This window comes from Suricata suricatta, chromosome 14 (genome assembly GCF_006229205.1).
Source record: "Suricata suricatta isolate VVHF042 chromosome 14, meerkat_22Aug2017_6uvM2_HiC, whole genome shotgun sequence".
Lineage (NCBI taxonomy): Eukaryota > Metazoa > Chordata > Mammalia > Carnivora > Herpestidae > Suricata > Suricata suricatta.
The window spans coordinates 7,390,155-7,414,481 of NC_043713.1; the positions used below are offsets into that span (position 1 = coordinate 7,390,155).

The window sequence follows — 24,327 nt, forward strand, 5'->3', positions numbered from 1 at the left end:
CCCGTGTCACGTGGAGAGACGCCCCGTGTCAGGTGGAGAGACGCCCCGTGTCAGGTGGAGAGACGCCCCGTGTCAGGTGGAGAGACGTCCCAGAGTCATATCATGTCTTGGTTGTCATTGGCTGACTGGTGGATGTTTTTTTAGTTGATTCTCTTACTTTCGTATGTGACTTGGGCTTTGAGGATTAACTAAAAATAGTATATGTTTTATTGTTTTGTAAGTGATTTGGCCCATCATTAATTCTGTTGAGTGCTGAAAATAAAATGTCAGTGATATCTAAATGTGTATCTTATAGCTGAGTAAGTTAGAAGCCATTGTCTCATATCTAGCAAAAGGCATAAGTTCAGTAAAAATACTTTTAAAAAATTAATTTAATTTTTTCTGGAAAAATAATGATTTTATTAAATATTGATTTTACTTAACTTACTAATTTTCATATATAATTTGATATAGTTTAATTTATATGAACAGGTAAATTATATTGAAAATTAGCAAGAGAGGTTGTAAATATTAATTACATTTTAATTTTTTTCTTTTTAACTTTTTTTTAGATAAGAATTCTTTTTAATTTTAACTTTCAACTTAAATGTTTTATTTGGCCGTCTTGAATAAAATCAGTAAGCTTTATATTTGATTTTTGTTATGTATAAGTACAGATATACTGATAGTACATAACAGACATTAGAATCTGTGGAATTAAAATTTCACGGGGATGGGGAGGAGAAAACGGGTCTAAAAAGACTCGATAGAGATGAGGATGACGAAAGGTTGAGACACACACCAAGCGTTGCTGTAGTCCGAGCTGCCTGGAATGTTCTGTTTCCAGAACCTTCGGAAGGAAGTGCTCACAGTGCTGGGTAGGGAGTTTGCCGACAGCCAGCAGGTGCCTCCAGTGGCGCGGTCCAAGCGGTCCAAGCGACAGCCCTGATGGCTTCTGCTCCGCGGCCTCCGCGTGCCGCGCGGAGAGGAGGAAGAGCCGTGCCCGTGCCGGGAGCGCGTGCTGCGTCCGCAGCCCCGGGCACAGCGCGGGGTCCTCCCGCGTGCCAGCGCTCGTGGTGCTTCGTGGGCATTCTCCTGGCTTCTCTGCCGGACCTTGGCACACTGTGCTTCCTTCTTTCACCCTGTGCAGAGGGGAGAAAGACAACAGGAGAACCGTGACTTTTATAAAAGCGGCGCGGACAACGCCGTGCTTTCAGAGCACGCACACAGGTAGATGAGAGAGACCTTCAGGAAGCAGTGAGGAAGTCAAGGGAAGTAAAGGTTGGATCGTGCTGAATGACATTTGTCTTCATCTGACGGTGCATGACTCTTACTTGAAGGGTAGTGAAGTATCTGGTGAGCTTTGTGTTTTCCATTCTTTGTGTTAATAGCTTGAAATGTTTTCATTAATATTATAGACGCAGAGTTGATATCGGCTTTTTATCACACGTGGACCCATTTGTTCAACCTTCTGGCCGCACTCCTGAGGAAGGCGGCTCCTGCCGCTCTCCCGGCTGTGACGACGGTCCTGGCCAAGCACTGGGCGGCGGTGATCGGTAAGAAGCTGCGCTCGCTAGGCGGGGGATCTTTTTGCCCGCAGAACGTAAGGAAACTGCTAGTTACACTTTCCGTATGTGTGTTCTCTAAAATTACGTGATCACGGCATTGCATTCCAAAGGGGGACCAGGCGGTCCTTCGAGAAACCTGCAGTGTTCCTGAGGAGCCTCCAAAATGCAGTTTTGAGAAGGTGAAACCCAGCTGAAAAAACTATAAAAACAAGTCAGGAACAGCCTGTGGTGTTACGGAGAGCCGTGTGATGTGACATGATTCGACAAGTCAGATCGATTCTCATGGGTTGGTGTAGAAGCCAGTCTCCTTCCTGCCATAGGTACACTGTACGTGGGTAAATCTACACCTAAAGTTCTGTACATATGATAACATGGACACTTATAAGAATAGTGCCCTGTCTGCAGATGTAAGGATTTTCTTACAGTACAGAAATGCTACGAGTGTAGTCTATAGATAATTATTTTTATAAGATGTTTTTCATATAATTGTTGCCTACTAGCATAAGCAAATTATTTTTAATTATTTACTTATTTAAAAATGTTTTTTACTTATTTTTTTGAGAGAGAGCTCAAGCAGGGGAGGGGCAGAGAGTGGGGGGAGGGACAGAGGATCTGAAGCAGGCTCTGCACCGACAGTGGAGAGCCCGATGTGGGGCTTAAACTCATGAACCGTGAGATCATAACCTGAGCCAAAGTCTGATGCTCAACCAACTGAATCACCCACGTGCCCCAAACAAATGAGTCGTTAATGTTGATTTATTTATTTTGAGAGACAGAAAAAGCAGGGAAGGGGCAGAGGGAGTCCCAAGCAGACTTCATGCAGCCAGTGCAGAGCCCAGGGTAGGGCTCAGTCTCTCAAATCGTGAGATCATGACCAGAGCTGAAATCAAAGCTTGACTGACTGATCCATCTAGATGCTCCAACAAATTACTCTTTTAAGTAACTACTGTCTAAGTTTTTTTAATAGTTTATTTTCAAATTGGTTTCTAGCACTCTAATGTTTGATATAGTCGCTTTTAAAGCAAGAAGACTTTTTTAACATAAATGCTTATAAATAACATTTATGTTACTTTTTAAAAACAACTAGTTTAAATATATTCAAAATTCAGGCTCCAGGCTCTGAGCTAGCAGTCAGCACAGAGCCTGACGTGGGGCTCGAACCCACGAACGTGAGCTCTGACCTGAGCCGAAGTTGGAAGCTTAACCAAATGAGCCACCCAGGCGCCCCTCAAAATTGAGTTCTATTTTAAGTTTCCAAGTTATCACCAATTCAACTGATTTCTTTTTTCCGTATTTTACTTCCTTGTTTGGTCATTCTATAAATTTAGATGGATAATAACGTTTTGTGACCAGAGTGGTAGTTTTGAAGTAATATTTATAGGGAAATAACATGTTCAGTAAGAAACGGAATTGTTAGTTGTTTGGACACAGGAGTTCTGAGTTTACCCTACGAGGAATAGCGTCCATGTAGAAATCATTATTTTGTTCAAAGAGATGAAAAGTGAAAGAGATTGTGTAGCCGAGATTTTCCTACGTCTGTAGCGAGGGCGGGGGTCCACTCACGATACTCAGGTAGGGCCCCTCCACCGAGTGGCCGGGCGGCCCGCACACGCTGTGGCGAAGGAGACGTCGTTGGAGCACAGTCAGGCCTCCCACCGCCCGCGGCGTCTGTCCTGCGACCGTGGCCACGTTGGAGAGCCGTGGCTGCGCATACGCCCCATGGAGCACCAATGTCCTCCTCCTCCGGCCCTTCGGCCCTTCGCAGCCAGGCCGGCTGCCCCGCTTCGACACTGGTCGCCGGGCACTGTTCCTGGTGATAAAATACGTACATATTAAGTTCAAAATGTTTCTACTAAACACATACACAGTCTTATGCAATATGGTGCTCATCAGAAATACCTACTGCATAAGCAGCTAGCTTTGATAACAGTAATGTTTATGGAAACTTAACTTATAAAAATGATCATTGCTATTCCTTGTCATGGTGCTTTTGTTTGTTTTTAGTTTCCATCCCGTGTGCTTCTAAATATTTAAAACATCTCATGATCACTTTTTAACTTCTGTTGTCGATAAGTCTTTTTTCAAACTTGAATAATATTTAGACATCATTTAAGTGAACATAATTCTCATGAAATGCCACTCTCACTAAAATATTTTTCTTATGTTACTTAAGAAAATAAGAATTTACTTAAGCCTAAATTTAGGTAGAAATTCCTATGGTTATAAATTCCAAATAATATAAAAGTAAAACATAACAAAATTATAAACCAGTGAAACTCAGATTAATAAAATTAATACAACAGCAGATGTTCCTTCGATTAAATCAGTGCTCACAGCAGGAAGTTAATGACTGCTTCGGCGTACACTGGTCTGCGGTGGCTTGCCTATTCTTTCTGATCTGTGTTACGTTTGCAGATTTGTTCATAACCACTCTTGCTCTGTATTCTCAACCACCAGAAACCTTTGTTTCTACATCATGTCAGCTCCGCATACTCTTGTTTTAAGTACTGTTCGGCATCAACTTGTTTAAAAACTGAAACACAATTACACAGTGATGATCTAGACAATTTGGAGTATAGTTACATTAAATTTTTTAGGGTAGCACTGAAATGAAAATTAAAAAGTTAAAAATTCTAGAAACATTGTGGATCTCAATAGACTTCAGAGGGATCAATACTCATATATATGTAACCTTATCTTGGGACTTAGCACATACTGTGTATATGTCCATTTGTGCATACACACACACACACACACACACACACACACACACACACACTCCTTCATACCCGTGGGGCGCCTGGGTGGCTCAGTCGATTAAGCCTCCACCTTCGTCTCAGGTCATGATCTCACGTTCATGGGTTCGAGCCCCACCTTGGGCTCTGTGCTGACAGCTCAGAGCCTGGAGCCTGCTGCGGATTCTGTGTCTCCCTTGCTTTCTGCCCCTCCCCCTCTCATGCTCCGTTTCTCTCTCTCTCTCTGTCTCAAAAATAAATAAAGCATTTTAAAAAATAAAAAAGATTTTTGAATTCTTAAGGAAGAAGAACCCATATAAAAAGAATGAAATGAAAATTAGATTCCTTGATTATGTTGTCTTAAAGTTGACTGTTTTTAAACACTAGAGTTATTCTTGTACTTACAACTACTGAGAGCTTCATTGCATTAAAAAGAAAAGGGCTGTCAACTTAAGAACTCAGGTCGATCTGATTCGCGTCTTTAATCCTGAAGTTGTTCTCAAATGCTGACACATCTGCTGTAGATGCGCTGTGCACCTGCGTGGACGCGGCCCCCAGCTGCCCCGCCCTGTGCACCTCCAGCCTGCAGTTCCTGTCTGTCCTCCTGACCGAAGAAGCAAAGCGGCGGCCCCAGGATGACGACAGAACAGACCCGTGCCCCGGCCCGTCCCTGGCGGCGCTCCTCGATAAGACTCCAGAACCTCCCAAGGCTCTGGAACGGCTTACTGAGGTGACTCTTCAGGTATGCGACTTCTTGATCTTTCGCGACTTTCAGTGTTTCAGGAAATCGACTTTCGGTGTTGGTTCTGTACACGGTTTTTTCAGTCATTTGATTTAAGAAGTAATTCATGTTCGTTTTGACCACTTAAATAAAATAAAGGCATATAAAGTTAAATTAGTGATTTCCTCTCCAGTCCTGGCCCTCTGATGTTGGTGGCTAATTTCTTTAATGAGTATGATATAAAAATTCAAAATGAAATATTAGAAATCTAAATCCACAGTTCACCAAAATAGTGTGCCATACCATGGCCTAAATGGTTGTATTTCAGGAGTGCAGATATAATTCATTACGTCTTGTCATTTTAAAGACAGGCCTACGTCTATGAAATTTGTACCCTTAAGTGACATCAGGTTGATGTAAGTGAGTCACACGTATGTAAGGTGGTTTGTATATAGGTAGGTGGACTTAACTGACACATTTGTGAGAAAATGCCCCCTTCCTAAAGTCCTAAAATAGGAACCAAAAATTTCATTCATTGCAAAACACTCTAAAATCAGTAAAGTATGACTTTATAAATAGAGTAGCAAAAATCTTTTAAGGGTTTCCTAAGTGGCATAGTTGCTTTTACAAATAGGAAATTGCTAGATTTTTCAATATTAAGAATCCCTCTTTTTAATGATCATACGGTTTTATGATTTTCATCTCCTCACTGCAAGATAGAAAGGAAGTCGACTTTCCATTTCCCAGTCAGCCTGCCACGTTTTATAAAGACAGAGGGCTGTTCTAGTTGGCCAGTTTGTTGTTGCTGTCCCTTTGCTGCTTAGAACTGGAGGGCTTTGCCCCTTTTCTGCCTGTGGGAGTCACGGACGGACAGGTCTTGCTGGCGTGGCCGCTTGTGCATTTTGGGCAGCGGCCGCACTCCTGTCGGAGCCCAGAACCAGGCCGACGGAGGCAGGGACGGCGCGGCCAGCTCGAGCCTGCCCTGTAGGGCTGTTGGCCGACTTCTGTCTCCGTCTCCTTTGCCCAGCGGACTACAGTTACCTTCAGAGCACAGAGAAGGAGCCTGATGAAGGTCCGCCCACACTTTCTCCTGTCTCCAGCGGCTCCTTCGGAAGCTGAGACTCCAGGGGAGACAGATCCGCACGGCTTTGCTCGAAGCCACTTGCTCTTAGGAGACCACGGCTTCTCCGCAGCTACCGCCTCCCTCGCTCCACTCAGCTCTTCTTGGCTTAACACCGCGGCTGGCCCGCGTGCCGGTCACCTCACTCCCCAGCGGAGGATTTAGCGTTTTGAAGACTAGTGTAAGAGGAGACTGAAATTCACGCTTTTTCAGTGGTCCCCCAGCCCCAGTGCAAAAGCATCATTAATCTCCTAACTTTGGCTTTGGTGGTGCACCTTTCTCCTTTCCTCCTATGGACACGCTTTCCCCTTCAGGGAATGTAAGAATCTGTGGGGCCCTGCATCCTTCTCTTCCCCTCAGTGAGGGCAGCGCACTCCCCCCTCCGCCTGCCCAGGCCAGGAACGCCCAAGATCCCTGGGAGCCTTGACCGCAGCCATGACCAGGCGTCCTGGGCCAGGTGACATTTAAAGACCTCCAGCTAGGCCAAGACAAATGCATTCTGTTTCCCAGCCGTTTCTCTCGCTTGTTGCTGGTGCTGTTTTGAGAAACCATGATTAGGCTTGTGATAAATATGAGTCCATGTGGGTTGATGAGCCACATTAAAATAAATGTACGTAGTAAAAATTCTGTGCCCCAGGAATTTTCTGAATTTCCCTTGCCCTTACTTTTCCTTAATATTTGGTAATACTGTTCATCATAAAAGTTATCATTTATAATCTTTTGCTGTTACCTTCTTGGCCAAAGAAAATGAGGGAGCCAAGAGCCACAAGGCATCTCAATGGTTTTCCTAACGACTAGCCAATTTTCCTCTCCATTTCTTCCAAATTACAAAAGATACAAAGTATTCTATGTGGATATGGATACTTTAACCAGTTATAATAACCATTTTTCATAATAAATCATACCCTTCTTGTTCACATAAACAGTAGAATCTGAACACATGACACTTTTAACAAGGACACAAGTTCAAGGCCAAGAAGGCAAAGAAAAGACGTGTCCAACATGAGACGGGACATTTATTCATGAGCTTTATTAAACTGTAAAGCACAGTGTGTTTGCTCTGCCCTGTATAAAGATGTGTGAATTAAAATGTTATTAAAATGTGAATTATGAAACAACAACATATAATGATAAATTACAATAAATTTTTTAATATACAGGCTGTGGGTTGTGCTAGGTTTTACACAAAGGAAAGTAAACTACAGTCTTTAAATTATCAGAAGAAATAGTATACTAAAATCGTGACCTTCAAAAGTTTATTTCAATTCTCTGTAAAATCTTACTCAAAAATACTAGATGTGTGACCGTAAGCACATCACTTAGCCTCTTGTGATTCAGTTCTTAAAATGCAAGTGCAAAAGGAGAGGATGGAATTAAGTTTGAGCTGGTGCTAAACCCTCCCTCCCCCTCATACATTATTATGTTGTAATTCCAGTTAAAATGTTTTGGCAGAGAATCTTTCAAATGGCCGCTTCACCGCACTCTCTTGTAAAGGATATGTGTTGAAAGTGTGCATTTGGTATTTATTTATATCTTAAATAATGTGCAAGTTTATTTTTTGATCATTCCATTTAGAGGAGGGTTGAGGGTTTGAACATACTCTTAGGAACTATTACGTCTTTTGACATGTATGTCTGACAATACAAATCTTCTGACCATGGAGACCATATTATCTTTTGACCATAACATTCAACAAATACGACGTAATGGAGTTTTGCCTTCCTAGTGAGATACTCAGTGTTCCATTCGCAAATACATATGAATAACACGATTAATGAAAATCCTGTAATAATAGATTTTGCTCATAATTGAGATGTTGAATTAATTTTACTTCTTGAATTTGGTCTGATATCTAAGGATAGTAAACAAAGGAAACAACCCTTATTTCACTTTTTAGGAGATATTTTGCACTACTGTTTAGTGGATGGTGAAGTTCAAGAGGAAATCTGTTGGAGGGAAGAGCGTATCTATTTGGGAACTGCTGTGTCAATCAGTGAAGATTCCGTGTAATTTTAAAAACTTGTTCTTTTATATCAGTGCCTTTTGGAAAGAAAGCAAAAAGTCTTGACCTCGAACACCAAGATCATTTAATATATATAAGGAATTAGATCTAAAAAGAGCATAAAATTAAAAAAATTAATTTTATTTATTTCTGAGACAGAGACACAGTGTGAGTTGGGGAAGTGCAGAGAGAGAAGGAGACACAGAATCCGAAGCAGGCTCCAGGCTCTGAGCTGCCAGCACAGAGCCTGATGCGGGGCTTGAACCCATGAACCGTGAGGTCATGACCTGAGCTGAAGTCAGGGGCTTAACTGAGTGAGCCACCCAGGTGCCGCAAAAGAGCATAAAATTTAAGTAAATTACATGGAGTCCTGATTTTCTGTCTCTCTGTGGTTGACAGGAAGCCACACTGTTTCTTGCCCTGTCTCCTCCTCTCGGTGCGTCTGCACCCATCCAGTAGCTGGCTGCCAGTCGCTTCTGCTCTCCGCTGGGCAGCCTCAGTCTCCAGGGCGCCTCGTGCTTTGAGCCGTGCACTCCTGCTCTGTGCACAGATGCTCAGGACTTCTCAGTCTGAAATAAGTGCTACGTGGAAAATTATTGAAATTAAATCCTCTACTGTGACCTTCGGTGCGTGTTGCAAAGGGTGGATTTACTGTAGGTTAGTCCTGTTTCTTTTTTGCTTGTTGTTGGTGTTTGGCTTTCATGTCTGTTTTTCTGTGTACACATTTTAGAGTGCCAAACAGGTTTATAAGTTTTCTATCCAAAGTAAAATACTTCCTTCATTTCCCTCTTCTTGGAGGCAACTATTCCCACCTCGTTTAGCTGGTTGTTTTATACTAGCCCTTCCATGTCTCTAAATAACATGCTTGTATTTGTCTATCTTGGTTACTCCAATGTGGACATTGTCTGTTGACTTCTTGCTTTGGAAAATGAGACTTGAGTTTCTTCCCAGGCCCCACCCACCTACCCGGCCTCAGTGGGCTCCCTTCTCATTTCCCTGGTATCCTTATCTTCACGGCGGCTAGAGACGAGGCAGCCCGAGGTGCTAAGTCTGTGAAAATGCTGTTGCAGACAGTGTCTCCCTCCCTTTCTTTGCCTGCACAGCTTCCTTCTTCCTTAGAGGTAAGTTACATTATTTTTAAATTTGCTGAGTTTTCGGTTATCCCTGATTAGCCGTGCTGTTGGTCAGCATTCGAATGTCCTCTCGGTATATTCATAAATGTCAGATCTTGCGTCAGCTTCGTGCTCTGGAAGAGGTCACTCCGACTCCTCCAACCTGCTCGGTGTGCGTGTGACGCCGGGTCCCCATTAGCCATCTTCCCAGGGAATTCCCGTGATCCTGTGTCTCCCGCGTTCTCGGGTCCTGCTTCCCTCCTCCTGTGGGGAGTCTGCTCTCTGGTCGCCTCCAGAATAAAGGTGCATAAGCAGCATTTTTGAGATCTAGACGTCTGACTCTTTTTTGACCCTTACATTAAATTTATACTTCAGTGAGAATTGTGGACTGGAAGCCCTTCCCTTCAGAATTGAGGAGGCGTGCCTCTTCCTTTAACTTCTCACGTTGCTGTAGGAAAGTCTGAAGTCATGGTTTCTGGTTTCTCTCTCCTGGCAGTTTTAAGAATCTTTCCTTTGTCTCCAGCATTTTCCTGATGAAGTTCCTGGGGCAGAGAGTGGGGTGCTCTACTTAATCTTACTTAATCTAATTGTGCTGGACTCTCTTGACGCTTCTTTCCATCTGACACGCCTCTACTTTGTCTTCTCTATGTTTGGGACTCCTACATTTTCTTCTTCCTACATGATCTCTTTTCTTCTCTTTTTGACTCTTTGGTTTGTGGTTTCTGGTTAGGGGCTTTTCTTTGGAATGTTGGGATGTTGGTTGTCTGCTGCATTTAAACCCGGGGGACGTAGACCGGAAGCCCGGGACATCTGAGTGGAGCCGGCACCTGCAGGCCGCGCTGTGTCAGGGGGTCAGGCCGGGGCCTGTGGGGCCTGTCTTCTCGCACTGTCGGACTCCCTAAGAAGAATTGCTGAAAAGCCAGCCGCCAAGTGCTTTGCAGCAAAGTGGGAGGAGAGAGCAGGACGCCTTCGAAATTAATTTGCGTGCAGCACGCAGGCCTTCCTGTTTTCAGTTTAATACCCTCACTTGGAAATCGGCCTCATCTCTGTCAGTTTAGAACCCTTCAAATTCATCCTCTCCAGTGACAAAATCTCGAGTGTCTTACCAGGGCGGGGAGGACGGGTGGCCTGGCTGTGCAGAGGTTGGTGAGTGGCGGGCGGGATCCGGGCCTGGAGCCGCTTCAGACAGTCCTCCTCCGCGTCACTTCCGGGGTCCCTGCTGCTCCGTTTCCGCCGCTGTTCCCTGTGTGGACGGGGCGGGATGCGTTTGCCGGTCAGCTTGCTGCCTCCAGGTTTCCAGACTTGTCACAGGAGGGAGTGAGCGAGTGAGCCAGTGAGTGAGTGTGTGGTGTGCGTGTGCGTGTGCGTGTTTTGGTGTTTATTCCCATTTCTGTCATTTTGATGAGATTTCCTGAGGGAATGTAAGACACGTCTGTGTGAGCCTGTGTTTCCGTGGAACTCTACCCCCCTTTCCTCCGTCCGAGCTGCAGAGAGTAGATGAATCATATATTTCAGTGAGGTCAGTTCGGTTTTTCTCAAAACGTTAACACATGCGAGTTCAGTAAGGGCGTGGATGTGAGACCAGCTTTCTTACTGATGGTGAAGATCCAGTATATAGACGAATTAGGATTCTCATCGTTAGCTATAACGATCATATTCCAAACACACTCATTATCCGAAATAATTTGCCGCCTTTTCCCTCACCTTCTTCACAACCACGAAGTGTGACCTTTCTCAGGCACCCCCGGGCCTGCGCATTTAGCACCTGACTCCCGGCACCTGACCCCTGGGCCGGGTAGGGAGCGGCCTGCGGGGAGGCAGCAGCCCACGTCGGGGGAGTGACCCGGTGGTGGGGCGGGAAGGGCCCCGCACCCCGCGCTTCTCTAGGGTCACGTTGCCAAGTACAGCTCAGTCAGGAATCTTACATAAAATATGTAAGATTATATCATTCTGAGCTTAATTTTAATAATGGTATAAAACTGGACCATTGAAAATTACTGGTAGGAGGGAAAATTATGAATTTGAATTCTAATATTTATATGTCATATGAGGAACTTCTAGATTCTTCAGCTGGAACTTAGGAACTCTTTGAAACTGTAATTAAAATTCACGTGCACATCCACATGAGATCCACAAAAGACCTCACCCGAATGCACTCAAGCCTCCGGAGCTGCAGCCCCCAGGGAATGGGACGTACGGAGCACAGGGCCAAGGTCGCATCGCCACAGGAGGCGAGTGGACAGACCCGGGACGGGGGCACGTGGGGGGCAGCTGGCCTGTTTCCGCAGCCACCCCGCAGCATCCGGGGAATGGAGTGGAACCCCACGGGTGCCGGGGTCGGGAGCTGTGAGAAAGGCGGACCCGTGTGTGAGGGAGGGCCTTATTCAGCACTGATTCCAGTAAACCAGCTGTGAGGAGGCGTTCTGAGACAAAAGAGAAAATGTAAATTTGGACCGGACATTAGGTCGATACCCAGAGGTGTTAGGCATGATAATGGCTTCCTGGTTCTGTGTCCCGGAGTATGACGGTACCTGATACTTAGTATTTACTTGAAATCGTTCAGCCAAACATTTTCAAAAAGAGGGAATATGAGGGGTTGGTATTTCGTTTCCTTTTCTCTTGTACATATTTGAAATATTTGATAATGATGAAAATTTTTTGGGAGAGAGAGAGCATGAGTCAGGGAGGGGCCGAGGGAGAGAGAGAGTGAAAGGGAGCGAGGGAGGGTGAAAATCCCAAGTAGGCATGACATTCAGCACGGAGCCCGACACGGGGCTCGATTCCACGACCAGGAGATCATGACCTGAGCTGAAATCAAGAGTCCAGTGCTCAAACGACGGAGCCACTCAGGCACTCGATGAAAAACATGTCTAATTCGTAAATATCAAATGTATAACGGAAAGATATCAAAATACTAGTATTTTCAAAATTACAAGTGATTTTTAAAATTTACACAAGTCAGAAAAATGTAAGAAAACTATGTAAAGTGACAGGTAAACGTTACTGCAGAAATGAAGGATGGCAAGAACCCAGCCCCCTGGGGTGCAGGGTCTAATGGGAGCCTGAGGCGGGGAGGGGGTGTCTCAGGAAGAAAGGAGGATTTGATGGCAGCTCTGCCAGTCAGCAGGTTTTCGAAGGCTTTTCTAAGGAGCCTCCCTGGAGAACTTGAGGAAGTGCATGAGCTCGCTGTGTGTTAGGACTAAGCCCAGTTGTCCCTTTCCATCACCGTCTCTTCCATGTTGTAAATGTCACCTGCAGTCCTTTTCACACGGAGCATTCTCGACCTCACACCCTAATGATGTCTCAGGCTGCGGTGGATCTCGTGGCGTGGTTGAAACCTAGCAGCACCTTTCAAATAGACCACATCTCTTACTCACACGGTTTTGCTCCAGATGACGTTGTTCCTCAAGGCAGTTTTGTATGCATTGTTCGCAGTGCTATGAAGGAAGACCCTCCAAGGACGTCCTGAAAAGAGTTGCTGCAAACGCGCTGATGGCACTTCTGGCCGTCAGTCGGCGCGCGCAGACCCGGGCTCTGAAAGGTGAGCCCCGCGGCGCGGTGTCTTTTCGTTTATTTTACTCCTTGTTTAATTTTCTTTGGATTCAAAACGTGAAGAATTTATAATTTCAGTCTTACTAGAAAGAGTTTTGTTTTTCCCCTGGACAGAAACACAGTGAATGTGGATTACTTTTAAAATAAAAAGATCAAATATGTAATTTTTTGAGTAATGATTCTTCTTCTAGAGAACAGTAAACACTAGAGGAGCTGTAAAAGTAACGCATCACTCAGCTTCACAGTAATTAAATATCAGTAGCCCCGAGCACCTAGTTTTTGAGAGTAATAACAGCAGTGTTAGACGATGGTGTGTCTTCACATAAATTTCCCTTCTCGAGCTTTGTGATTTCTCATCTGTAATCAGGGAACGCAGGTCTTGGAGGTAAAGAGAATAACAGCGGCATCCAGTCCAGTAGTTTCAGTTGTGATTTGCTATTAAAGCAAATTACGCGTACCTCAGAACATAAAGTAGATTTTAGGACATTGACATTGTTCAGCATTTTCGTTCCCTTTCACTTCCTCTGACTTATTAATCCCTCCCTGAAAACGCCAAAGTGACGTTGGTCAGAAATACAAGGTGTTGTATTTCGGAGAATTTGTTACACGCGGTTCAGCTTAGTTGGAAATGGGACCTTTTCTGACGGCCTCGGACTCTCTCTCTCAGCTGACCTCGTGGACGGCTGCGTGGAGCAGATGAAGCACATCGACGCACAGCTGAGCCTCGACTCTCTCAGGCCCGGGAGAGCGGCCCTGAAGAAGGTGACCGTGGGTTCTGGAAGTCGGGCCGCGGGAGGGAGTGGCGCAGAGGCCCCCGCCCGGGGTCCTGGGCTTATCGGCACCACCGACGTGTGGGGGAGATGGTATCTGACGTGGAAGAAGGGTCTAGTTAGATGAACTAATGCGATTTCTACATTAGCAACTTGGGCTTGGGGGGCTGTGGGTGAGTGTGTAACTTGACTTTCACGTGAAGATCTTAAGATGAGGTTTAGGTATTACATGTTTTTGTTACTATAAATATTTTGGAATGTGCATGATATTTTACCAGATAAATTTTTTATACTACAGATGAAGGTATTTCTCTCAAGGCAAGCATAGGTTCGCTTGGAAAGAGATAGAACGCTCTTCATACAGATAGTTTTTCTGTATGCCAGGCCCGTTCTAAGCATGTCGTATTTGTTATCTCACGAATCCTCAGGCCAACACAGGCATATAATTAGGAACTGATAGAACCAATAGCTGCCCTGTATCTGGGCGGTTTTGAAGCTTGCATTCTTAATCTCTATTTATTTCCTCCCAAGGCTTTTGAATGTCTCTTTCTAGCGTTGAGTCTGTTGCACTCATGTTCAAACTGCGTGTCATGTAAGCTCAAAATAGTGTAGTTTTTATAGAATAGTGATGATAATAATAAATGATTCATAATAAAATAAGTAAAAGGTTTGCCATACAGGCTTACTGAGAAGACGAATGCATGTGTATTTATAAATTTATAAATATAAATACATTTGTATTTGGCTGAGACCATTATAGGAGCGATCTGTATAGTAACTACTTTCTGTTGCATTTGGAGAAAACCAAGAACAGGTCTGATTTAATAATTGCACTGATGCAGGGGCAACATGTTTGTCACTCCCTTGCCTCGTGTTTCCTTTCTCCTCTCCAGGCAAAGGTTCTTTACCTCATCACTGGGAGAGTCAGCCAACCCCTGATACGGTTGGAAACCAGTCAGTGCCCACGTCCCTTTATTGAGATGGAACATGGAGCCTGTTCCGTATCTCGGCTCCTCCATGCTTGCTAGAACAGAGGGCGTTTTCATGGCGGATGCGCTTCTTGAGATACGGCCTTCTTCCAGAGACCCTTAGCTTGTCGGCCCCCTCGAAGTTACGCGGGCAGGCGTAGTGAGCGCGCACCTGCCCTGCAGTGTCACCCAAAGGGGAAGGCGTTACTCTGTGTACAGAAGTGGAATATGCCATTGTGTCCCCACTCTTAAACTGCTTTTTGTTTAAACAGGAGGACGGTTTTATTAAAGAGTTAAGCATTGCCATGCAGCTTCTAAGAAACTGTCTTTACCAAAATGAAGAATGTAAAGTAAGTAGAGCAATGTTTCAGTTTCAGTAGTGACGCTGGCGTTAAGCAGTTTCACTTTTATAGGAGACAATATAGGAAGAAACGTGAAAGCCTCTTCAAACGGTTTTACGTGCTGTGGGCTAGTTCTTAAGCTCCTTGTTAATTCTCAGGAATAGGTGCACCCCAGTCTTCAACATCGATGGCATTTCGTGTTCATACCAGTATTTTTTTATATCAGTATTTTAACTTCATCACTGAAAACGTCAGGCAGCTAAAGCAGGTGGCGCACTTCAGTTGTTTTTTACTAAGATGGGTGTGTGGTTGTGTATGTCCAGTAAGGCAGAGTTCTTTCTAAGAAAATTTTCAAGTATATTTATTTTGAGAGAGACAGAGAGTGAGCAGGGGAGAAGCAGAGAGAGAGAGGGGGACAGAGGATCCGAAACAGGCTCTGGGCTGACAGCGGTAGAGCCCAACGCGGGGCTTGAACTCGCGAGCTGTGAGATCATGACCTGAGCTGCAGTCGGACACTCAACTGACTGAGCCGCCCAGGCGCCCCAAGGCAGAGCTCTTTCAAGGCCATTGTCAGGCCGCTCTCCAGGAAACAAGGGGAGGACAGAGGATGAGTGGGCTTCCCGTTTGGGTAGAAGATGCTCACTGCCGTCGCTGGGCACATCCCTGCCCCGCCGTGGGGAGGTGTGGCGGGGGTCTCGGAGGTTGAGGTCGGTGCCCGGTGCCCCTTAGAATGCGCGTTAGGGCCCGACAGACAGGGTAGTGTCCTGGATGCTTTGATTTGCTCTGAGTGATACAGGCCTTCTGAGCAGGAGCTTTCACTGAGAAAAACTGTGGGGACTGAGTGAGAGAGAGATGCAGTACAGGCGTCTCATTTAAAAAAAAATGTTCTTGCCTGTTTTGCTTTTACTTGTGATAAAACTGAAAAAAAACCTTGAATCTGTAAAATGTCTTGAACATAGTCCTTAAGCTGTGTTAATTTGTTAAAGACACATCACTAGCAATTTACATTTCAGAACAATTTGATAAGAATCATTTATACATTTCACTAAATTTCTCAACGTGGGAACTTTTTACTCCAAATGGAGGTGTCATTTACTAAATTTGTGATCCTTATGCTAAATGATGTGCTTGCAGCTGGGTGTACTTGATATTAATCCCTGACCCCTTCCGCTGGGAATGCTCTAGAGGCCTTTGAGGTCAGATCTGCTTGTATAGACTTGTGAGGTGCTAGCTGGGTATGAGTTATAAATACAGTGCTCACGTTTATATTACATTAGCAATCAATGAAAAGTGTAATCTCTCAGTAACTCAGAGCATTCTTACATTCCCAAGCTGTTTAATAAGGAGTAGATCCAAAGAAGAGTTTTAGATTACTCTTGAGTATAAATGCAGTCCTATGGGCAAAGATTCTTAATTTCTTTTCCTGTTCTACCTTTCCGAGGAGTATCATCACATGCTCCCAGTACTAATTGTTGGGGACGCTGAGTAATTCACCAGGTCACCCGTGCCCTCCCGCCTCACCCCACCGTCTGAATTCGTGGGGCGTTAAGGGGTCTCCACACTTGGGAGGATCATGGTGACTAGGAGCTAACTGAACAGGTGGCAGGGTTAGAGGCTGAGGACTATGGTCGTCAGGCAGGAGGAGATGAGACCCGGGTGGGGGCAGATGAAGAAGGGAAGGGGGGTGAGGAAGTACTGAGGAGAAAAGAGGAGCGTAGAATGATGTCCAGGCTCTGCTGTCATGCAGGTGTGTAGAGCAGGGTATAGGCGTGAGAGACCATAGCGTTCAGGTCCACATGCTGGTGTAGCGTGTCTTAGGGACATCCCGGTGGAAAAAGGCTGGTACAGTAGATTGCAAGGGTCTGGGGCTCTGAGTGGGATACAGGCGGGGGACGTTAGGAGTTATCAGTGTAAACTGTTGACATTTCCCAGGAGAGTGTATTTGAAAGCCTAGGTCATATCTGTGGGGACTATTTAAGAGAAGGCAGAAAACCCTGGGCCGGGAGTGCTGGACAGAGTTTGCACATGTTCCAGGATAGAGAGCTGCATGGGAATGAAGGAAAACTAGACCTCTAACAGATGCCACAGTGCTGAGGGGCATCTTGTAGCCCCCGTCAGGACAGAAAATAAATTGGACTAAGCTAAAGATTAAGACCTGGGAAGTGACAGCACTAAGAAGCCTGCTCATGAAAAGCAGCACTAATAATTTAGGGCCTATAGCATTAAAGGAAATTAGTCTGTGTGTTTGTTTCTCCTAAGATGTGAACTGCTGGAATATAAACAGAAATGAGCAAACTGGGGACTAGCTGCTAAAGAGACAGGAAGAAAAGAGCTAATTGATGGACGGAGATCCCTGAGGAGGTGGGGGGCTGTTTCAGAGCACAGGCGGACCTCCTGACCCCCAGCGAGGGAACACCTGCTCCTCACTTCCGGGAGGGAGGGATGAATAGACGGAAATGCAGATAAACTAGGTGGACAGAACAGAGAGTAGAGACGGAGCTTATACATAATTTTTCTGTCTTCATAATCGTGGAGCTGTGCTTCAGGCTCACAGAGAGTGGGGTGAGTAACTCTGGGAATAACACTAGGAATGACTTCAAAGCTTATGCAAAGGGTTGAATCACTAGGAATAATTTTCCACTCTCTTCTGCCATTGACGCTGCACAAAGGGTGTGTGTATTTACTATAAGTACCTACGTGTGTGCACCTAGGTCTATGCATTGCCAGTGATTCCCACTGCATGACTGCAAACAGATTTTATTATATATTTTTAAATTTTTTCATTAAAAAAATTTCTTTACATTCATTTATTATTGAGAGACAGAGAGAGACAGGGGAGGGGCAGAGAGAGAGGGAGACACAGAATCTGAAGCAGGTCCGGGCTCGGAGCTGTCAGCACAGAGCCTGATGTGGGGCTCGAACCCACGAACCGTGAGATCACGACCTGAGCCGAAGCCGGTGCTGAACTGACTGGGCCAGCCAGGTGCTCCACGCTATATATATCGTACTGTCCCAGGGGTAACTGGTCTTTGTGGGAAAGGCTAGGCGTCACTTAACACTTGAATGATTTAACATAGTATTTTGACCGAATTTTACGACGTTCCTATTATTTACAAATAGTAATCTACTTCTGATCTCTTTACACAGAGGAGAGAGAAGGTGGAGGGGAGAACTCAGAACTGATCAGAAAATCCCGTTTCCCAACCATTTTAGAGTATTTATGAGAGTTTATTCAATATAGTGAGATATGACTGTCCTGCTTCATTTACACGTTTAGGAGCTGTTTTGTTGGTGGTGGTTTGCATCTAATACTTCTTACCTGAGTTGTGTAATGGGGCCGCCCCAGGGCTAAAGCGACTTCCTGAGGCTGGTCAGGCTCGCTCGTGGCCAGGGCCGTCCCGGGCAAGTGCTGGATCCGCCCGCAGGCCTCCCGGGCCAGCTCGCCCTCATCGGGACAGAGACAGGTCCTGTTTTGTCTCCTTATATTGTAACAGTTTTTCTGTTTGATTTTGATTTTATGCTTTCGCATGTGCAGGGTGATACCGTCTGTTTCTTTCTCACGACAGGAAGCGGCTCTTGAAGCTCGTCTGGCTCCTGTCTTGCACTCACTCTGGCCTTGGCTTCTGATGGATGATTCGTTGATGCAGACTGCCCTGCAGCTGCTTTGTGTCTACACTGCAAATTTCCCAAATGGTAAATAGATCCCAATTCTGCCTTTCCGTAATATACGAAAACACTGATTTTGTGTAACGGCGTGAAGTGTTTCTCCTACTTCCGGAGGGCATGCTGCTTAGAGGGAAGCTCTCTTACCGGTGTTCTAAGCAGTTGTAGCATGTGTTCGTTGAGCTAGACAGCTCGGGGAGTAGAGGGTGGACCTGGCCAGGTGGCAGTGGCACATTGCATTTAATAGGAAAATTGAGAGCGCGAAAATTAATGATGTAGGACCTTAAGAACCACATAAAGGGTAAAACTTTTATGGGCTCTAGCGTAGGAGCTGGTGTGATGAGAAGTGGCTCTCGACACGGTTGGCCTTGCGATAGGTGACGTCATCCGGACGCCTCCTGTCACTCCTTCCACAGACATGTCTCGGAGAGGCTGCGGAGGGCCGGGCACTGCTGGAGGCCGGCGGCTAAGTGAGCGAAGGCAGGGGTGGCTGTGATGGAGAAGGGAGGGGAGGGCCTGATGTTATGTTCGAGCTGAGGGGAAGCAGGCCGCTCGGGCTCGGGAGGTGCAGTGGGATCGCTGGCAGCAGCCGGTCCCCTTGCAAAGTCAGGGCCATGCCCTTGCCATCCAGTCGTTGGGCTTGTGTGCTTTGCTCCAGCCGCCACCCAGCAGTCGGCAGCGGGGTTCTCCGGATGCCGGAGGAGGCACAGAGGAAGGACAGGAACTCAGAATGGTTCCAAGTCCGTCTAGTCACTGCCACGTGCCCAGGGGACCTTCTCCCAGATGGGGGCCGGCCGCTCCTGTAGCCCCCGCGGCGCCCCTGACGTCAGCACAGCTTCAGGTTCTTCACGCCTGGACTTCGTGGGGTCCGGACCGCCCACAGCGCGGGTGGTTTTGTGTGCATTCCTCCGCCCACGTCCCGGCCCTTCCTTCTGCTCGGACAGTCTCCTCGCCGGGTCCTGTGGCCAGCTGTTAGCCTGGAGCCGGAGCTGGGGCTCAAACTCATGAACCATGAGATCATGACCTGAGCCGAAATCAAGAGTTAGACACTTAACTGACTGAACTATTTAACTAAATAGTGAAGCTAGGAGACATGATGACGGGTCGTGTTTTTTAAGGTTGCAGTTCTGTGTGTTGGTCAAGCTGCGGACCAGTTCATGCTGCGCACAGAGGGCCTCCCGGCGCCTCGCTGATGGGCTGCGTCCTGAAGTTGGCCTCCCAGACGCCGCTCGAGAACGCTGCGGTCCAGCAGACGGTTTTTATGTTTCTCTCAAACCTGGCCTTGTCTCCTGACTGTAGAGGAGCGATTCAGAAAGTAAGTACTGGATGGATCTCTCTTTCGTATCTTAAAAAAGAGTAGAATACTCCTCATCAAGAACATGTATGAAAAACCTAGAACTCAGTTTCTAGGATTAAATTCTTGTGATTTCAAGACACTGTATTTGAAAAGACTGTAGACGGATTAGGGGGTTCACTGTGTTTAAAGCAGTTGAGGGATGACACAGGAAAAGTGACAGGCTAGAGGAGGATCATCACACTTTCAGTTTATCTTTTTCCTTTTGGATTGTATTTTATCTCTCTCAGAAGTGAGGGGTTTAGAAAGGCAGCTGTCTCATATTTGAGATTGTGAAAGTCACGTACAGTCTTTACAAAGACCAAATTGGGCAGTAGCAGCTTCAGTTCCGTTTACATCGTCAGAGCGGTGTGTGAAATCCCTGCCACCCTACCCCACTTAGACCTGTGTGATCAGTCCTCTGGGACTCCGGTGCCGGAACTTGACTTCTTACCACTGATTTTAGCCTAGCGAACTTTACAAGGGATTGAATGAGTTAAACAAATTCTAATGCACATGTTCAGGGAGGTTGTGTTTGGATATGTGTGGCCAGAATCCCTAATTCGGAAGATCCTTTACAGTGTGAATATGATCATGTCTATTATTTACGGGTAGTACCTTGAGTGTTTTGGTTTCTCCTTTACATGGAGGCCGAGACAAATTATGAAAGTTGACAGCATTCATGAGTCCCTTTCCTCTCCTGTCAGCCCCTCAACCCCACCCCCACCAGAGAAAACCCACAGTGACTGCGGTCTCCAAGTACATCGCAGTTTGCTGAGGGAGGCCTTTTCTGTGGTGTTTGGCTTGGGAGTGTCATTGCTGGTTCTCAGGAATCCTGTGACCCCATTGACATCACAGTGCTGCCTTGAAACCTGCCATGGGGAGAGGGCTCCCACTGCGTAAACTGGCAAAAGGTGTGAATCAGGGGCCCGCCCCTCCCACAGAGCCACGGGTGGGTGTGCACACCTCTAGCATTGGGCGCCGGTCCCCATGGAGTCACGCCGCCCCGGGGTCTGTGGTCCTGTCCCTGCCCGTGTGCGAGAGCACAGGCCCCGACAGGGCTCTCCCCACTGCCCTGTGGGGCACACGGGACAAGCGGTGCCGTCTCGGGTGCCACGTGTGCCTGAGCAGAAGCCCTTCTCTCTGTGAGCTGTTGCTTCATTCGTAAACTTCCCGGGCCCAGTAACATGATGTCTAAGGTGTCCCCACTCTCGGTCTGTGGTTCCGGGCCTCTCCTCGAGCATGCGACGTATGTGTTTAGTCAGACTCTGCTTCAGGTGCAGCTCAGTCAAGTTGTTTTTCCTCTGCTCTCGTTAGGACCCCTGGGCCCTCCTCTGCTGCTCTGTTGTAAGGAGCCCTGGGCGCTCACACCTCTGCCTCTCGGTCACTCCTCCGTGGGCATTAGGCACTGTACCCGGCGCATTCGTACTGAGACTCCAAAGCGTCTGGTTTCTCTCCACCCTGTTTCTGTACGTTCCACTGGGTATAGGAAATCGTCTAAAAGCATCTTTAGCTCCAGCAAAAAGAAGGAATGTCCACGATACATTTATACTTGAAAGCGCTGCCATATGTTTTATCCCTAGTGTCCGCTCCAGATCTCCAGTATCACAGCAGAAAGTAGCGGAGCAGAAAGGCAAGGGCTAAATCTGCGGAGCACCAGTGCGGACCGGGCAGTGAGAAGTGGGTGTGAGGGATGGCAGGTGCAGGGCCGGGGGGGCGTGTGGCTTTACGGTTTGCTCGTTGCTTGGGTAACGTGGCTAACAGTTCTGTAGCTGACTTCATGTACTTTTTTTACGGTTTTACTTAAATTCCAGTTAGTTAACATACACAAGGTAATAATATTAGTTTCAGAAATGACTACAGAAATCATCTGTAATGATAAGCAGCTGGGGTGAAGCAAATATATGATACGCATATAGATTATTTTATTTTTTTGTTTATGTTTTAATTTTTTTTAGAGAGTGTGAGCAGGGGTAAGGCAGAGGGAGAGAGAGCGAGAGAGGGAGGGAGGGGAAGGCTTGATCCCACAACCCTGGGATTATGACCTGAGTCTATATCAAGAGTTGGACTCTCAGTTGTGCTTTTTAAACTTTTTTTTTAAATGTGTATATTTATTTGAAGAGAGAGTGTGTGTGAGCGAGGCAGGGACAGAGAGAGAGGGAGAGAGAGAATCCCAAGCAGGCCCTGCACTGTCAGTGCAGAGTTCGATGTGGGACTCTGTCCCACGAACTGCGAGATCGTGACCTGAGCTGAAATCACGAGCTGGACACTTAACCTGCTGAGCCCCCTGGGTGCCCTCAGGTATTTTTTTATTTTTAAGCCACACGTGTAGCTATGAAGAGTCCGTCTGCTCAGTACTACTAGAATTGTTAACTGGTACCCGAGACTGACTTGGGTTCTGGTTCTTTTTCCTCCCCATAGGATAGTTTTTAATGAGAAGCAGAAAGAGAAAACTCAGGAGGCCTGAAATAATCCCCAACCGGAATTATCCGTCCTAAATAATTAAGAGTTGACTATATGTAGTTTCTTTATCCATCATCGGGAAAGAATTAGTAAGACTTAAAACTTAGGCACGATTTTGTTCTTAACTTTTTCACTTCTACCTGGACACGCTGTGGACGGAGTATTTGGAAGGTGTTAGGAGGAAGGAGAAATTAAAGTTGGGAAAAGAAGGGAAGAATGCTCATTAATTGGTCTCCAAGGGAAAAGGAAAATAATGAAATGAGTCCAGAAGAAAATAATATTCTCTCTGTTTACCCACAGAGTAACTTCTTACAGAACTTTCTGTCTCTAACATTGCCAAAAGGAGGAAATAAGCATCTCAGTAACCTGACCGTCCTTTGGTTGAAGTTGCTGCTGAGCATATCATCTGGGGAAGACGGCCCGCAGATGCTCTTGAGGCTGGACGGCTGCCTGGACCTGCTCACAGAGATGAGCAGGTACCAGCACAAGGGCAGCCCTGATCTGCCGCTTCTTATTTTCCATAATATTTGCTTCAGTCCTGCCAGCAAGCCCAAGGTCCTGGCTAACGGTGAGTGTTCACGTGACGCACATGCATGCATCCATTTATACCTGTGGTCTTTCCCAGAGTATTCCATGCGAAGTAAAACACAACATTTGCTTATAAGTAATTTGCCAAGTATTTATTAAGCACCACTGTGTTCAAGGCACCATGGGTGGCAGAGGCTGTGGGAATGAGTCAGGTGTGACTCCTGTCTCCGGAGTGAGCCAGACACGGCTCCAGCCCTCCAGAAATGGAGGCAGCAGGGAGGTGGAGCCTGGCGCAGTGCTCTCTGGCCTCACCCCCACTACTCCCATCTCCCCTCCCCTGACTCCCCGGGTCTTTGAGCAGATGCTGCGGTGTCCGCGAAGCCCCTGCACACCCACCTGCCAGCGTGATGACCCACGTCCTCCTTCCCGCCTCCCCCCTTCCCTCCTTCCTCCCTGCTCTCCTTCCCTCTCCCTCCCTCCCTCTTCCTGCCTCCTCTCGCCCTGTTGAGATTACCCCTGGCTGAGATGCGGTGTGTTTGGGGCATAGACCTGTTCACTGCTGGTCTGCCCACACTGGAGCATGAGCTCTTAGCGGGTCAAGAGACTTTTGTCGTTTTTTTTCATGTGGCATTTGGAAATGAGCCTGTGGCTCCTGAGCACGCAGTGACTCTTCAGTGACTGAGGGAGCCCCGGAGCAGGCAGGGCAGGTCAGGACCCAAGACCCAAGGGGGAACTCAGCCTCACGGAGACCCGGTTCTCTGCAATGCAGGACAGGTGGAGGCGAGGATTCAGAATAGTTCTGAAACAGAAAGAGAGAGATGGAAAGGTCTTTCTGCAGCCGGGTGCTGTCTCTGTGAGGACAGCGTGCCGTGTGCAGGGAGGGAGTTTTACAAGGAGGCATTGCATTGTTTTGGGGGAAATAAAAGGAGTTGGGTTCTGTCTCCCCCCCGCCCCCCCCCGTGTGGATGCCAACCCTTGGTGCATGCGCACCCATCCCCTGGGGCGGCCGCTCCGGGGTCACACTCCCCTTCCTTTCTCGGCTCTGGTAGAAATCAGTTTATAAACACTTGTAACGGCCTGGTGCCGTTTTTGGAACATGGTAGTTGCTCCAGGTAGATTAATTCTGTTTTCCTTGCATGTTTTTTCCCTCAGCCTCTTCTCCGAGGTGCTTTCTGGTGACACGTGGGGCTTTCTGAGTGAGCAGCGGTGACTCTGCTCATGTCATCCCACGTGTAATGATCCTCTTTTTTCTGTTAATTATTAAATAGCTGGAAACACAGGGAAGGATTTTAGAAGCTCAGTCAGCTTTTAGCTTCGTGAAATGAACTGCGGGTCTGAGCTCTGCTCTTCCGTCCCTCCTGCACTGTCACTGTGCTGGGTGCCAGGGGGGTGAGCCTGGGCCCTGCCTCCCAGGGCCGTGGGGGAGCTACGTGAGGGGTAGCTCCGCCTCCATGCCTGTGCTCTTCTGTTAG

The 24,327-nt window shown here is 46.7% G+C and overlaps 1 protein-coding gene across 7 annotated transcripts in view; it reads left to right on the top strand.

The window, feature by feature from the left end:
* Positions 1-24,327, top strand: part of RTTN (rotatin) — a 146,723-nt gene that overhangs the window by 117,146 nt on the left and 5,250 nt on the right. For 3 of the 7 annotated variants that reach the window (XM_029921772.1, XM_029921775.1, XM_029921779.1), the window contains 8 exons: positions 1,398-1,535; positions 4,807-5,024; positions 12,673-12,778; positions 13,457-13,551; positions 14,800-14,877; positions 18,435-18,561; positions 19,650-19,846; positions 22,628-22,895. In XM_029921772.1, coding sequence (XP_029777632.1) covers positions 1,398-1,535; positions 4,807-5,024; positions 12,673-12,778; positions 13,457-13,551; positions 14,800-14,877; positions 18,435-18,561; positions 19,650-19,846; positions 22,628-22,895 — 1,227 coding nt within the window. Of the gene's footprint in view, positions 1-1,397; positions 1,536-4,806; positions 5,025-6,030; positions 7,272-12,672; positions 12,779-13,456; positions 13,552-14,799; positions 14,878-18,145; positions 18,311-18,434; positions 18,562-19,649; positions 19,847-22,627; positions 22,896-24,327 lie in introns of those variants that run through there. The other 4 variants (XM_029921773.1, XM_029921776.1, XM_029921774.1 and 1 more) reach the window with 4 other exon arrangements.